General features: G+C 40.5%; 1 protein-coding gene across 1 annotated transcript in view; it reads left to right on the plus strand.

Moving 5' to 3' along the window:
• The window catches only part of NR4A3 (nuclear receptor subfamily 4, group A, member 3), a 38,843-nt gene that overhangs the window by 3,087 nt on the left and 18,954 nt on the right, over nucleotides 1-16,802 (plus strand). The window contains exons 3-6 of the mRNA XM_011939526.1: nucleotides 20-250; nucleotides 3,957-4,086; nucleotides 4,549-4,721; nucleotides 15,953-16,152. Of these exons, the coding sequence (XP_011794916.1) occupies nucleotides 20-250; nucleotides 3,957-4,086; nucleotides 4,549-4,721; nucleotides 15,953-16,152 (734 nt within the window). The remainder of the gene's footprint in view (nucleotides 1-19; nucleotides 251-3,956; nucleotides 4,087-4,548; nucleotides 4,722-15,952; nucleotides 16,153-16,802) is intronic.

Below are 16,802 nucleotides of genomic sequence, written 5' to 3' on the forward strand. Positions count from 1 at the left end.
GGCGAGGGCACGTGTGCAGTGTGCGGGGACGCTGCCGCTGGCCAAGAGAGCGGCCCCGCTGGCCTTCCCGCCTCTGGGCCTCACGCCCTCTCCTACCGCGTCCAGCCTGCTGGGCGAGAGTCCCAGCCTGCCGTCGCCGCCCAGCAGGAGCTCGTCGTCTGGCGAGGGCACGTGTGCAGTGTGCGGGGACAACGCCGCCTGCCAGCACTACGGCGTGCGCACCTGCGAGGGCTGCAAGGGCTTCTTCAAGGTGAGCGCTCGCCGTCTCCTCCCCTCCGCACCCAGACCCCTCACTGAAGGGAGCTTCTAAGTGGGTGTAGGAGCATCCTTGTTCTTCCCTGTTTGAGAGCTGTAATCTGTGCATCGTGCTTTATTGCAGCCCTTCCTAGCACCTTCACATCCATTTTCTCAGGGACTTTCTACTGAGGTCCATGTACAGCAGGCCACCCCAGACGGACTCCGGGGGGTCCGTGAACCTCCTGGCCGGACACTGCCCTATCAACATTTTTCTGGAGAGCTTTTAGCAGAGTCTTAAAAGGACCTGTGACTTCGAAAACGCAAAAACCTCATTGCTTTGTCTGTCCATCCAGGGTGTCTGAGGGGATAGGGTGTGCGTACCAAGCCCTGGACATTTGTGTCTCATTTAATCCTTACAGTAAGAGCTGGGGCTGTAGAGTCAGACACATCCAAGATTGAATTCTGGCCACTCACTAGCTATTTTTAGTAACAGTGTTTTAAAGGTAGATATTAATTATCCTTGTTTTGTAGATGAGGATGTTGAGGTTTGAAGAAGTTAATCAGCTGCCTCAGGACACACCTTCAGAGAAGGGAGATGGAGGCAGGGTACCAACCCATGTTTGTGTGACCCCAAAGTCCACTCCCTTTTCACAGTTCTGCAGCTCTGGGAGACAGGGACAACTGTCTTCTTCTGTGGAAAGAGGCAGCTCTTTCCAAAGAAGATAGAACTTGGGGTCTTGTGTCCTCTAGGAACCTTTCCCTACCTCTGTACCACATACGGTGCCAGATGTAGACATAGTTCATTCCCTCATAGGCCTAACGGAGAAATTTTCCAGTGGGAGGGCCATCAGCCTGCCCCATATTTTACCCACGAGGAAGCTGAGGCCTGGAGCGGTGAAGCCTTATGCAGGCTGTAAGCAGTGATTTAGCTGCCCATGAGATGTTTCCAGCTGATTTCCCCTGACTCCGGAATTCAGTGTTATTTCTGCCACTTAGGGAAAAGACCTTGCTCTTTTGCTGTGCTACCTTTTGCTATTGACTCCCAGACTTTATCAGACACTTACTTCTGTGCCATCCTTCTCACTCCCCACCCCACTGGCCATTATTTCAGTCATTTACAAACCCACACAAATTATTCCCTATCCTCTAGTGCTGGACAGGGTAGAGAGAAAGAGGAAGCGGGATGCTGATTGGGTAACTTGGATTTGGGAGGCCAATAGGATATATCTGTGAGCACACCAGAATTGGAGAGAGAAGATTCAAATAGAAGACCTTGATCTTCCACCTTCCAGTTGTATCATGCTTCCTTCTAGGCCTGTTTCCATATCAGTGAATAAAACTCAGAGAAGGGCTGTGTATTCAATGAGATGAAATATATATGAAAGTGCTTTATAATCTTTAAAGGGCTATACAAATAGTTCATTATTAAACAAAAGCTATAAAGTATTTGTAAAAATGCATATTTGTGGAGGGATATACATAGCAACAAGCAACAGTTATTTTTGATCTTCAGATACTAATCATATCACTACTTGAATTCTACAGATAAACGAGAAAATGTTTGTGGAAAGACTGCAATATGTTAAGTGCCATACAGATATTTGGGATTATGATGTTTTACATGCAGAATCTTGGTTATTTTATTTTATTTTATTTTTTAGCCACTGAGTTTAGCCATTTTTTGTCTTAACTACTCAAGCTTTATCAGAGCTACTTTCAAGTAACTGCATTCCTTTAGCAGATTTGATTTTTACAGGATTTCAGTGGAAAATGCTGAAGGACAGTGAAACTGGCAGCAGAAGGGGGAAAAGACAAAAACAAGAATTATGAATAATCTACAAATATAATTATCCCTAAATAATTGAGAGTTGACCAAAATACCAGAGTGGTAATACATTCTGAGTCTAGAAATGTCAATTAAGTGTTCCCCAACAGCTTCCCTTTTCTGCAGCAATCCCTTGAAAACAAATCTATACTTGAAAGGGTGGGGGCAAGATGGGGGAGAACCACCCCACAGATCTGTTAATTAAGGGAACCGGAGCAGGTTTTACCCAGTGGCTTTCTACCATTAAATTGAGTTCTTTAAAAATGTGACATGAAGTGCAGTTAATGATAGGAATTCAGTGATTGAACCATAACGATCTCTCCCTGTCCTTAAACTGTGCACACACACAAATGTAGGGAAGGCTTCAGGTTATTGGGAAAATGTATACCTGAAGCAAAATGCCATCAGCATTCAAATTGGCATACAGCCTGGAGGATGATGGCAAGAAATAGAGTGTTAGAAATTACTGCATGTTCAATGAAAGCTTTATTCAGGAAATACACGTTTCCTACCCTTACAGACTGCTAAGAATTTAAATGCTGGAACCTCAGAAGTATGCCTGTGTTTCAGAATTTTGCATTTTAAACTAAAATTACCTACTATGGCCGGGGAGACATGTCTTAGACTTGAGATAGGTTGCCTTTGTTACATTAAGTTTTATATAAGCAATCTAGAAACTATCCCCTAAAATGTAATTAAAAGGTAACAGGGTAAAACTGAAACATGGGGGTTGAGAATGACTGAGAGTAAAGGTTGAAAGCGAATCTAGATATTTGAACACAAAATAGATCACGAAGCCCAAGCTACCTGGATTTATTTTCTTTTTTTTTTTTAATGCAGCCCAGGCTTCCAAAATAAATTTCAACTTTCTGCTCTATTTGGAGTTGTATAGATCCAGGTAATTTCTGAATAGTTTCACCCTAAGTGGTAAAAATACATTCATTTGCGCAAATGTTTTCAATTTAAAAAGCAAGCATTTGTTTAAATTTGGAGGATGAAATATGTTTATTTCTCCATGTGTCATTTCCAAATTATATGGATTCTGAAAAATGCAACATTATTTTTCTATCCAAGCTTAAGTTTTATTATGTTTTTTACAATATGGTTATTGAGTCTGTCAATAGACATTTATGAAATGACCTATTAATAGGAATTTTCACTGAAAATATATGGCTCTCATATATCTTTCTTTGTCTCTTTTTTTTTTTTCTTTGTCTCTTGAGGTTTTTTCTTTTCTTCCTTGGATATAATAATGCTTTGTAATAACTACTTTTAAGATTTTGCTTTGAAAAATCAGGAATGGACTGTTTATCATATATGGTCTTTAAAGATAAAATAAGCTATACAGGTTGATTAAGTGAATTTTTTTGCATTAAAATATTATTTCCTATATGTTTTAATTAGAAAAATCCTGATTTTGCTTTTTATGATTTCATCTCTGTTGGGTAACAAAGCCAGTTACTGTGATATTTGACTTACAATAGTGATAGCAAACAAAGTACATCTCAGATAATTTTGATTTTATTTTAATAAGGTCAGCAATAATCAGGGGAGTGGAACAAGTAGAAAATTGTTCCCAAAGGGATATTAAAAGTGGAGATAATCTAATTCTCCAAGGTATGATATGTTGACCTGGTAATTTCAGATATGATTTTATCATTCAGAGTTGGGTGTCTCCTGAGACTTGCTTTAGAACAATCTGAGATGATTTTCATTGTCAGCAGCTAACACTAATAAAATTGTTTTTCCTGCAGGCTAGCGTGTTAGGAAATTAAATTTATCGAATTATACGAATTGCACTGTCGCTTTTCACATTGTAATTAAAATACATCTTGTCAGGTCCTACCTCTTTCCAGAAACTATCAGTTGACTATCTTGTATTATATTTTCTCAGAGAACAGTGCAGAAAAATGCAAAATATGTTTGCCTGGCAAATAAAAACTGCCCAGTAGACAAGAGACGTCGAAACCGATGTCAGTACTGTCGATTTCAGAAGTGTCTCAGTGTTGGAATGGTAAAAGAAGGTATGGATATAATACTTTTTACGCAGTTTGCTTATACATATTCTCAGAAATCACTGAAAAAAGTTAATATTTACATTGGGATGGTGACTTTTACTAGTTCCTTTTTCCTTCCAACATTTTATTTTTATCATATATATCTACATTTTAAAATGACTGAGGACTATTTATTCTAATTTCTCAAAATTAATAGAGGACTTGTATACATACATCTTTGTTCTATTTAAGAAGGAGACTTTTAGGGCTAATTCATTACCAAATGTAAATATGGGTGGCTTTTATGCTGCTTGTTTCAACTCTCATGAAATCATTGTGTGAATATTATTCCAAACTTATTACCACTTTTAAACGGTTGGTCTCATTAATGATTGCTCAACTGTAATGTGTTTTTATTCCTTTTTGTGATTTATGGTCATTCAGTCCATAATCTTTGAGGATTGTTTTCTTTGTCTCTTTTGGCATCAGTTGTCCGTACAGATAGTCTGAAAGGGAGGAGAGGTCGTCTGCCTTCCAAACCAAAGAGCCCATTACAACAGGAACCTTCTCAGCCCTCTCCACCTTCTCCTCCAATCTGCATGATGAATGCCCTTGTCCGAGCTTTAACAGACTCAACACCCAGAGATCTTGATTATTCCAGAGTAAGTTTTATGATTTCCTTCTTTCAAATGAATGATCAGGGTCTCTTATTTGTGGCTACTAGTAATAAGAGTTGATTGAATGATTTTGTATCTGGCATCATGTTAGACACTTTTCATACTTTTTCTATATTTCTCGCTTCATTTAGCATTCAATGCATCCATTGCACCAAATAATTTTTGCCTTATTGAATCTCTAAATGCCTTAACAAATGACCCTGACAGTGCTGCACCTGTCATACACATTGTTGCAGGATTCCTGGTGGTTGTGCCAATGAAAATCTGCACAGGCGAACTACAATTTGTAGATTTCTCTCATGATCTAGACAAAGTGACTACTGTTTTTTTTCATATTGTGCTCAAACCATCTGGGTGAGCCTCAAGTTATTCTTAAGCAGTTTATCCAATTGCATCAGCATTGATTGACCTGGTGCTTATTTAGAGGGATTAGACCATTGGTGGAGAGGAGCGAGCTCTGGCTGTGACATCAGATGTCAGGAGGACTCGGAAGAAATGCCACTTCTGCTGCTTCCTGCCTGTGTCACCTGGTTCCTGCTTTGGCTCTCTCCTGCCTACAGTGGAGATGATTACAATATTTAACCTCAGAGGGGTGTTCTGAACACCAGTCGCACAAGAATGATGGTTGTGAAAACGTTTTTAAGACCATAAATGATTGGTGTTGTTATAGTTAAGTCAACCAAAACATATCAACATTTTTATTTCCTATGGGATATAGTAAAATCCCATCAGTCTGAACCCTGCAAATTCCTCCAAATTTGGATAACACAGAGAAGAACCATGAGAAAGGATTTTCTGAGCAAATGAATAAACAGCTCTGTAAGGCAATTTCTTTAAAGGACTTAGAAAAGCAAAATTCTAGCAAAACAGGGTCTCAATGACTAGGGAAGGGAAGGAAAAAGATATCACAATTATTGAGCAGTTTCTATATGCTAGACATTGTGGTACATTATCTCATTTAATCCTTTAAACCACCATGAACTGTAGGCATCATTATCCCTCCTACTTGAAGAAAAAAACAAAACAAAACAAAAAACAACACCTTAGAAATACAGCTTGCACTCAGATAAAGAAATATCAGTCCAGAGGCCCCCAGTCGGTTGATCTGTCTTGGTAGCTACTACCAAACTGCCCTCTCCAGGTCTAATCAGTGTTTCAAGCTTCTGGCTGAATGACTGGCAAACAGTGTGTGTCCCTGCTATGTGCCCTTCTCTTAGGTTGCAGTGTTGATAGAAATGATTAGTGTACCTGCTGTGATCCTCTTTCCCTCTTCCCCACCCTCATTATAGGCTGCGAAGCCTCCTCTCTGCACCTGATCACAAAACATCATATGAGAAGCATGGTAGATCCTTAGCATCAAAGGTTGAGGACTCTTATTCTGATTATAAGTAGTGGCTCTTGACTACAATCAAGTCTCAAATAATAGTGTAAGAGAATAAAGCAGAATAATAAAACTAAGTTAACAGTTTAGGCTTCTTTGGAATCATGAGGGCCTAGATGAAAATCCCAACACTGTCATTTACTAGCTAAGTGACTTTGAGCAACCGATTACACCTTTTGATTGCTCAGTTTTTCATCTGTGTTGTGGGGTAATAGTAATATCTGCTTCCTGGGGTTGTTTGTGAAGATTAATTACAATTATACTTGTCAAAGCTGTAGTGCAGTGCCCTTATATGTTATTTCCTTGGCCAAACTTTCTTACTCTGCCATTTGTTGAATGTCCTAATAAGCACGAACACTACACATTAGGTATCATGCAGAACACTCTTGAGGTAAGTATTATGATCTCTGTTTCACAGATAAGGAAATTTAAACTGGGAGAAGCTAAAGCGCTGACTTGCCCAAGGTCACTGAACTAATATGCAGCAGAGACAGAATTAGGAGCCAAGTATATTAGGAGCCAAGTGTATTGAACCTAAAATCTGTGCTCCTAAATACCAGCCTTCATTGCCTCTCTACTTTCAGTGAGAGTAGGTGCTAGAAAAGTATGCAGGAATGAAGAGTTCTCCTCCCAGAAGCACCCTGGCCTCTCCATATGCAGTTCATCTGAATTAGTGAAGCTTCTTAGCACTGCCTAGGCTAAGGCTATAGCACGCAATCTGACATTCTTCCAGGGCATTTGAAAGCACAATAGATGGTCACTTCAGATAATTTAGGCCTCAAAAGTGATTTTTTGGCCCCAAATTATCCAATTATGAGTCTACATGGCCTAATTAGTCATTCAATGGCAAACCTTTCCCAGCACTTTGAGTTGTCCCAGCTGGGAACTGTCTCCACACTGAAAAATCAATCTAGTATGTTTGCTTGCCTCTGCACCATTCAGTCTGTTAGTCTAGAGTCATCATCCTCATCAACAAACATTTATCCAATTTAATTGTTAGCTTTGTCCAAAATAGCAGATTGACCATGCCAGAGTCTAGGTCACATTGGTACTACCTTTGGGGCCTGGCTCAATTTTGTAAAGCATATTTATTTTAATTGCATTATTTTGGAATCAGGTTGAACCTCATAACTTGGATTCCCCTGCTTTTAGATAGCATTACACAATTATCAAAAATTGGACCCAAATCAACTAAATTAAAAGACTTTTAAAAAATACAGTGAGTTTTCATCAAAAACTTGGATGAAAGCATAGGAGCATGCTGATCACATTTGCAAATGACAGAAAGCTGGGAGGGATCGCTAATATGATGGATGTCAGTATCAACATTCAGAGTGATCGCGACAGGTTGGAACAGGAAGGGCTGAAACCATCACAAAGAAAGTTAACAAAAATAAATGTGAAGCTCGGCATTTAGAATTTAAACAAATGGGAGAGCCTTGGCTTGTCAGTGGTTCATGTTAAGAAGATCTGGGGAGTTTATTCCATATACACTCAAAATGAACCAACAAAGAACGTGTGTGGTAGAAGGGAGGGATGCCACATTACCTTCAGCTGCAGTAGTAGAAGTATGGGACCAGACCCAAGTTGATGATGGTTGCATGGACTCTGTCCTGTCAGACTGTACTTCACAGACTGAGTTCAGTTCTAAGCTGGGATTTACTGTTTCTGGGAACTTGTAATGAATGACTGGGGAAATGGAAATATGTAGGCAGGAAGGGAAAAGATTTGGTGAAATTGGGTCACTCTTTTGCCCTGTGGCAAAAAGAACTATTCTCCCAAAGACAGATCTGGAGAGAGAAGGAGGGGGGCCTCTTCCCACTCACTTGTCTGATAACAAGTGTTGACCATAGTGGCTGCTGTGGAAGTGTGAGTTCATCAACACAAGGAGTAATTAAGGTAGTTTTAGTTTTAGCTTTTTGGGGAACCCCCATACTGTTTTCCATAATGGCTATACTAATTTACATTCTCATCAGCAGTATATGAGTGCTCCCCTTTCTCTGCATCCTCACCAGCATTTATTTTTTGTCTTTTTAATAATAATCATTCTAACTGGGATGAGATGATATGTCCTTGTGGTTTGGATTTGCATCTTCCTGTTGATTTGTGATGTTGAGCATTTTTAAACGTACTTGTTGGCTATTTCTATGTCTTGTTTTGAAAAATGTCTATTTAGGTTTTTTACCTATATTTTAAATAGATAATTTTTTTCTGCTATTGAGTTGAATTCCTTATATCTTCTGATTATTAATCCATTGTCGGATGGATAGTTTGCAAATATTTTCTCCCGTTCTGTAGTATTTCACTTTCTAAATTGTTTCCTTTGCTGACCCTCACATATATTCTTACATAATTTCACTAAGGCTCTAGGTCTGTGTGGTATTATTTATGGTTTGAGTAATTTTCTTAATACTGGCATTCACTGAAATTCAATTTTCATAATACCTTCCTTCTTAAAGTTTTACATATACAAATTCATAGAACTAGAGTGACCTTGAGATCATCTAATCCAAGTCTCATATTTTCAGCAAAGTAAATTACGGCTTAAAGGGGTTAACTGGCTTGCCTAATGTCGGTGACAGAGTAGAGGACAAAATGCAGATCTCATCACTCAAAGTAATATGTTTCTATTTGATCATACTGTCACTTCTATTTAATGACAATTTATTATATTTTTGAACATATAAACTTTATTAAATATTTTTTAATTACAATAATGGTAATATATTTCCATAGGTTTTTTTTTTTAAAAGGCAAACCATTTACAAGTGGATAAAATGAAAAACGAAAGTCTCTGTTTCATTTATAGCTGCCTGATCCCACTCCTTAGCAGCATTTTAGTGTGTATCCATAATTTATTACATTATAAATAAGAATTTTCCCTGCCAACTTTGAGAGTTGATTTGAGCCCTACAATTTATTAAAGATGCTAGCTTCCCCCAGTGAGTCAGGTCAATAGAGAAAGGAGGAAAAGTGTTGCCAGCCCAGTATGTTTTAATCTTCATGTATTAGCATGTGTTCCTTTAAGGTAGTAAGTGAGAAGTTTTCTCCATTTGTGGAAATGGGAGGTGGAGGGGTGTTGTTCCAAGTCACAGAGGAAATGAATGTTTTAGAGGCCAGAAAGAGCTCCTGAGTTCTGTGAAGCGTTCCTGGCTCTGGGACCTTCAGTTCTCCTTTGGGCCAAACTTCTCTCCCTCAAAAGTGAGCTCAGATCATTGTACATCAGTGCAGTCAAAACATGTCATGTTTGATTTGTCTCTCCTCAAAATGTTGCTATTCTCTGCACCACAGTTGCTTTTAATTTAGCCATACAAGTATGTATAGATACTGGGCTTGGCTTCAGAGCCTGCATAATTACTAATGAGAAAACATACTTAGTGTCCTCATTAGTTGATCATTTCAAGTATTTTTCAGCATACTAGGATGGTTTTCTGGTAATCAGTGCCACTTAATGGAGTAACAGACTTGCAAATACAAGAGATACTGCTCAGATAAAACCAGGCACCAGCAAATGGCATTTAAATGTGTTCACAAGATAGCCTATGAAACAATGTGGCTTAAGACACATTAGATCTACAAGGTAAACAGAATGAAGCTGCAAAAAGAGTGGTTTCATGAAGCATCTCAGAAGATCCTCTCAAATTGTTACCAATTCACTAGATGATTTCAGGCCAGTTCCTGCTCCTCTGTGGGCCACAGTTACCTGATCCAAATGGTAAAGAGATTAAGCTAAATTCATTCCCATTATCTCCTCCAGCCTTCTCATTCCCTGATATTCTGACCATAATATTAATACCTGCTGTAGTTCCACTATGAATACAAGTCAGCATTTCCTAAAACATGGTGCCCAGACTGCTGCTACCAGAAAGAGCTGGGATGTTTGCTTTAAAATGCAGATTCCCAGGCCACACCCACTCAGACATACTGAATTAGGACTGGGAAGAAGGAGGAGCAGGCAAAAATCTGTATTTTAAAAAGTGCCATTGGATGATTCTTTGGCACACTAAGGTTTGAGAACCATCGATATAGTTTATAATAACAACTCCATTTTACCTTGAATTTTCCAGCTTTTCATGGGATTGAGAAGGGATGAGCAATAGAGATATAAATTTTCCTGAAAGCAATTAATTCATTTAACAAATATTTGTTGAATGGCTGCTAGGTAGTAGGCACTGTTCCAGGGCAATGGACACATTGCTGAACAAGACAAAGCCTTTATCCACATGAACCTTACATACCAGTAAAGGAGAAAAAGAGTAAACAAATATACAATTGCAGTGATGTCATTGTGGGAGGAGAGATGTCTTTTGCTTTTTGCTTTTTGGAGTGGGGGGCATAGAGTTAGATCAGAAAAGAAAAAATTGGGGGGAAAATATGTTCATTGCCAATTGTTTTCATTGCCAATTTTTAAAATGTCAGTTTTTAAAGTGTAAGAACCTAAGAATATGTATACATAGTTTGACTTATACAATGATCACATCTAAAATTTTTAGAGCTATAGTCGAGAAAAGTAGCATTTTAGGGGGAGAAAAACGTGTCCTTAGCGTAGTCTACATACTTAGCCAGGGCTGAAAGTGAGATCGAGTAAACATTAGATTCCACTCTGCTATTAAAGCCTCACATCACTAATTTCTGAGGGGTGGTGTTTTCCATGAGTCTCACTTAATTTCCACACAAATATCTCATTTGGGGCCTGGGCTATTGCTGAAGTCTGGCTTGTATAGCTGCATTACTGCCATATGAAACACGCAGACCCATTTTAGTTTAAATAATATCCATTGCTGTTGTTTGCAGTTCTAGACTCTCATTCTAGGTGCTTCAGAGAAACCTTCCTTAGGCATTGGCTGTCAGTAAATGTAATACCGTGTCTTTGACTAGTGAGAAAGCCAGAGTTCTGACAGATCAAAATAACGCCTATAAGATGAAAAAAAAAAAAAAATTAGTATAAACAGGAAAAAAGTTCATTTAAAAAAATCTTTTTGCATTTGACCTATGTTCGATTGGCATGATCAGTATGCAAATATTTCTAGATTTTCCTTGTCAAACCCCAAACCTACTTAGCCTAGAGACAGAGCAATCAATGTAGGGCAGCAGAGTTGCAGAGCTGGGGGTCCAGTCCTTCCAACTCTAGGACCAGTATTCATTGTTTGAGGTTTTTCTAAACTGGTAGGCCAGGCAGAGAAAAAATCTAAAATGTTTTGTTCCATTCCTTTAAATCTTATGTCCAACAGAGGAGATTTTTCTTTTCCTCCAGCATTGGATGCTGACCCTCCAGTCAGCCCCAAGTTACTGGTGGCTCAGGCTGAATTCACTTTGGCTCCAAAATTCTGAGACTTGGATCAAAACCACTGCAGGTGAACCCTAGAGGATCTGGCTGGAGTCTGGCAGGCCCGGCTGGCTGGCTTTCCTTCTTGCTGGGCTCCATCGGAGAAAAGTACACACACAGGGTGGGCAGGGACTTCACTTCCCTGTGTGCAGGAGGCATGAAATGTGAGCCCAGCAGGGGCAGAAGCCTGCAGAAGACCCTGGGTGAAAGCTACATGCTCTGGTGGATTCTGAACAAATATTGGAAGCAGAGAGATTGTTGAGTTGTGAGCCACGGATTCAGGGGAGTCAGTGCAGGAGGTAGCTGTCAGATCCATTCTCAGGGGAAATTATTCATTCTTTAGTATTTTTCTCTCCATTTAACCCACTGTTTTAAAACAAAATAATGCTGCATTAGTGTCACGTTCTGGGCAATAACATCATACCTGGTGTGATTTAGCAATATTTAGAATCATTTAATGCAAGAGCCAGAAGGAATCTTAGGGATCAGCTAGTCCACTTATTCCTGTTCCAGAGGCTGAAACTGACTCAGAGCAGTTAAGTGACTTGTCTAGAACTGCACAGCAAGTCAGTGCAGAGCCTAGACGGGGACCCCATGACATGCTGCTTGGTCCAACATACTTTCCTTTACTCCCACTCATTGGGGAGTTTCACAAGTAGCTCCCTCAGCTTTTGAAAGGGAGGATCTGCCCTGAATTTCATTCTGCTCTTGGAGAGCCTGTGGAATTATTAAATAGATTCATAAATAAGGAGAAAATAAAAAAGAGAAAAGTTAATTCCTTTTTCCCCACTCTCTTCCAGTTAAGAGTCAGTGTGCCAGCTGGGCACGGTGGCTCACGCCTGTAATCCCAGCACTTTGGGAGGCCGAGGCAGGTGGATCACAAGGTCAAGAGATCGAGACCATCCTGTCCAACATGGTGAAACCCTGTCTCTACTAAAAATACAAAAATTAGCTGGGCATGGTGGCGCAAACCTGTAGTCCCAGCTACTTGGGAGGCTGAGGCAGGAGAATCGCTTGAACCCGGGAGGTAGAGGTTGCAGTGAGCCAAAATCATGCCACTGTACTTCAGCCTGGCAACAGAGCAAGACTCTGGCTCAAAAACAAAAAAAAACAAAAAAACAAAAAAAAGAGTCTGTGTGCCAGGAGGTAGTGGGAAGTGTCTATGACATAGGATCGTGCCGCCATGCTTCCTTCTCCTGGACTTTGCTCCCATGTTCTAGCACAACAGAATATTCAGGACTTCACGGAATCCCAGGCACTGTGTAGGACTGTTGGGAATAGAGGAGCCACGACTCTAAACTGGACCGGATGTTATAGGATCTTAGAACATCAGGGCTGAAAATCAAAAACTTTCTACTTCAGCCCATTCCATTTCATAAATATGGAAGCTGAAGAATGGTGATTATTTCAGACATCATAACTGCTATCAATATCATCACTGTCATTTGTTAATCACGTACTATATATCAGGCCCTTCACATATGTTATCACATTTAATCATCACAACAAAATTTTGAGGAAGGCCAGGCATGGTACACCTGGTAATCCCAGTAGAGATTGTAGGGAGGCGCAGCCAGGCGGATCGCTTAAGCCCAGGAGTTCAAGACCAGCTTAGGCAATGTAGTGAGACACTGCCTTTACAAAAAATAAAAATAAAAAAAATTAGATGGGCATGGTGGTTCCTGACTGTAGTCCCGGCTACTCAAGAGGCTGAGGTGGGAGGATCGCTCGAGCTGGGGAAGTCGAGGCTGTAGTGAGCCATGATCACACCACTGCACTCCAGCCTGGGCAACAGAGCAAGACTCAAAAACAATTTTTTTTTGAGGAAGGTATCCCCATTTTACAGAGTAGAAAACTGAGGTTCAGAACAGTAAAATGATGCTACATTATTTCACATATTAGGGGCCAGAACAAAATTGAGATTAAAGTAGCTGTACTCCCTGATTTTTTCTCTTTTTTTAGTTATTTAATACTGCTTCTTGGGAAAACACAAAGAAAAAAAGACCCAATTAAATAAGCATCTCATTGCTTCTCACCTAGGTAGCTCCACAGTAAGCACCTAGTTGCTTATTAGCTGTTTCTTCTCCAACCAGGTTAGGGTATTACAGCAAACCTAAGCACTCTTCTGACTATTCTTTCATTGAAAAAATATTCAACAATTATTTATTGAGGTATAATTATGTGCCAATCACTCTACTGTTGACAGAAACATAGGACCAATGAATACATACCTGGAGAGCTCCAGTGAGAGTAAAGCAAAACGCTTTTTAAAGATTTCATAGGCCAGACGCGGTGGCTCATGCCTGTAATCCCGACATGTCAGGAGGCCAAGGTGGGTGGATCACTTGAGGTCAGGTGTTTGAGACCAACTTGGCCAACATGGTGAAGCCCTGTCTCTACTAAAAATACAAAAATTAGCCAGGCATGGTAGCATGTGCCTATAGTCCCAGCTACTCGGGAGGCTGAGGCACTGAATCACTTGAACCCAGGAGGTGGAGGTTTCAGTGAGCCAACATCACACCACTGTACTCCAGCCTGGGCAACAGAGCAAGGTACCATCTCGGGAAAAAAAAAAAAAAAAGATTTCATAAACGATCCCACCAGCTAGTAACATCAGACATACTTAACAGCTAGGAGGGGTAAAACTTGAAATCATAGGGTCAGCATAAGTCCTGGCTGTAGCACTGTTGGTTGTGTAACTTGAGAAAATCTCTTAGCTTCTCTGAGCCTCAGTTTTCTCATCTATAAAATAAAGATTAAAATCCTTACCCCATGAGGATCAGTTCAGAAAAGGAATGCAAAATGATGCACAGCCATGTTAATGTGTAGGAAATGATGTGCCTATTTACGTGTTTCTGTGTATCTTAAATCTCTGTGTTGTTGGCTGTCCCTTGATTAGTATCTTGCTGTATCAGTCTTCCTGTCTGCAGCAGAAAAGTCTTTCTTCCCGTGATTCAAGAAAAACTCTGGTTCTACCAGAATTTCTGAAAGCTGGGTGAAGACTTTATTCCTACTTATATCTTTCTGCTCTTTGGACTCTCTAGATCCATGCTGTCCAATAGACCTCCCCTCAGTGATGGAAATGTTCTATCCCACATTTGGCCACTGAACACTTGAAGTATGGCTAACATGACTGAGGAACTGAATTTTTAATTTCATTTAATTTTTATTAACTTAAATAGCCACAGTCCTGAGTCTGATGGCACACAGCTGCCTGGGTTCTGCCAAAGAGACCTTTTCTTCCACCACTTCCTGGTTTGTTTTATCTCACAGAAATCCATCAACAGCAAGCAAAAATCATTCTTTCTCTTGTTGATTATTTCTGCGATTCCCAGACTTTACTGTATATGAGAATCACCTGGAGATCTTGATTAGACAGTTTGGTGGGCCAGGCATTGGTGCCTCATGCCTGTAATCCCGGTACTTCGGGAGGCTGAGACAGAAGAATTGCTTGAGTCTAGGAAATCAAGACCAACCTGAGCAACACAGTGATACTCATCCCCAACCCACGCCACCATTTCTACAAAAAAAAATTTTTTTTTTAATGTTTGCTGTGTCTACCCCCAGAGTTTCTAATTCAGTAGGTCTGTGGTAGGGCCTGAGATTGTCACTTTTTGTTTGTTTGTTTGTTTTGAGACAGAGTCTCGTCTTGTCACCCATGCTGGAGTGCAATGGCACAATCTTGGCTCACTGCAACCTCCACCTTCCAGGTTCAAGCGATTCTCATGCCTCAGCCTCCTGAGTAGCTGGGATTACAGGGACATGCCACCACATCCAGCTAATTTTCATATTTTTAGTGGAGATGGGGTTTCGCCATGTTGGCCAGGCTGGTCTCGAACTCCTGACCTCAGGTGATTCACTCCCACCCCCCGCCCCAGCCTCCCAAAGTGGTAGAATTACAGGCATGAGCCACCACACCAGGCCGAAATTGTCATTTCTAACACATTCCTGGGTATTGCTGATGCTGCCAGTCTGGAGACCACACTTTGAGAACCACTGGGTTAATTTAGTATCTCATGGGGAGACAGCTGTGCCATAGTGAAATGAGCAGACCCTGGAGATCTACTTGGACACAAACTCCTGGGGCAGTAGTTCTCAACTGAGCTACTCTGCTTTGGAGTCACCTGGGGAGCTTTAAAAATTCTTGACCCCTAGGCTCCACCCCAGACCAATTAAATGAGAATCTCTAGGCACAGGACCCAGATAAGAGTTGTTTCCTTCAAGCTCCCCAGGTGATTGTACTGCACAGTCAAGGGTGAAAACCACTTTGCTAATTCGACTTAAGCAAATTTCCTTGTCTATTAAGTGATAACAATAAAATTTGCTGTATTTGTATCACAGGGCCATTGTGAAAATCACATGAGACTATGAATATGAAGGGGTTTTATAAACTGTGACACCTAAAAGTAAGAATTTAGGCATTGATGGTCTTGGAAGGGCCTGTTTGCAAATGATACCATTATCCCCACTGAAGCAAGATAATGCTGCTCTCTCTGGTTTGCATTCTAGTACTGTCCCACTGACCAGGCTGCTGCAGGCACAGATGCTGAGCACGTGCAACAATTCTACAACCTCCTGACAGCCTCCATTGATGTATCCAGAAGCTGGGCAGAAAAGATTCCGGGATTTACTGATCTCCCCAAAGAAGATCAGACATTACTTATTGAATCAGCCTTTTTGGAGCTGTTTGTCCTCAGACTTTCCATCAGGTAATTACTACTATTTTATCTTCAGTCTGCTTCCTTAGAAGAAGCCTGAAACCTTCTGTGTTTGTAACTGAATCACTGGTGAAACGTTTTCTCAAGAAGCAAATGTGAAATATGATCAGGCACTAAAAAAACTGAGCAACAAGTCATGGAGGGAGCACTAGGCTTGCTGCCAGAACCCCTGGGTTCTAGTCCCAGTTCTAATGTGAACTTGCTGTCACACCCTGAGCAGGTCACTTGCCTGACTGGAAGTTCAAATCCCTCCTTTTTAAAAGGAAGAGGTTGGATTTGATGATCTCTTGAGGTCCCTTGCAGCCCCAACACTCTATGATTCTGGAAAGATCCTCATGGTGCGCAAGCTATTTCCTGGGAGCAAGTGTTTGCTTTGGAACATTGTATTTACCTCGTAGGTTTCTGTTTAACAAGTTACTATTCTAGCACACCTGATGGGGCCCTAAAGAGTTCCCACACGTTCTCAACCCCCAGTTTTATTCCAAAAGAACACTCTTAGATAGAAAGATTTAGTCCATCCTATCATAGTCAGTGACACCAAACACAAAAAGGGAAAGTGATTTTTCAAAAACATAGAACCTTGGAAGCTCCTCTAGTAAGTTCTACGTGTAGATTTTTTAAACTTTATTTTATTATTGTTT

The sequence above is a fragment of the Colobus angolensis genome, unplaced genomic scaffold, assembly GCF_000951035.1.
Source record: "Colobus angolensis palliatus isolate OR3802 unplaced genomic scaffold, Cang.pa_1.0 Scaffold181, whole genome shotgun sequence".
Classification (NCBI taxonomy): Eukaryota; Metazoa; Chordata; class Mammalia; order Primates; family Cercopithecidae; genus Colobus; species Colobus angolensis.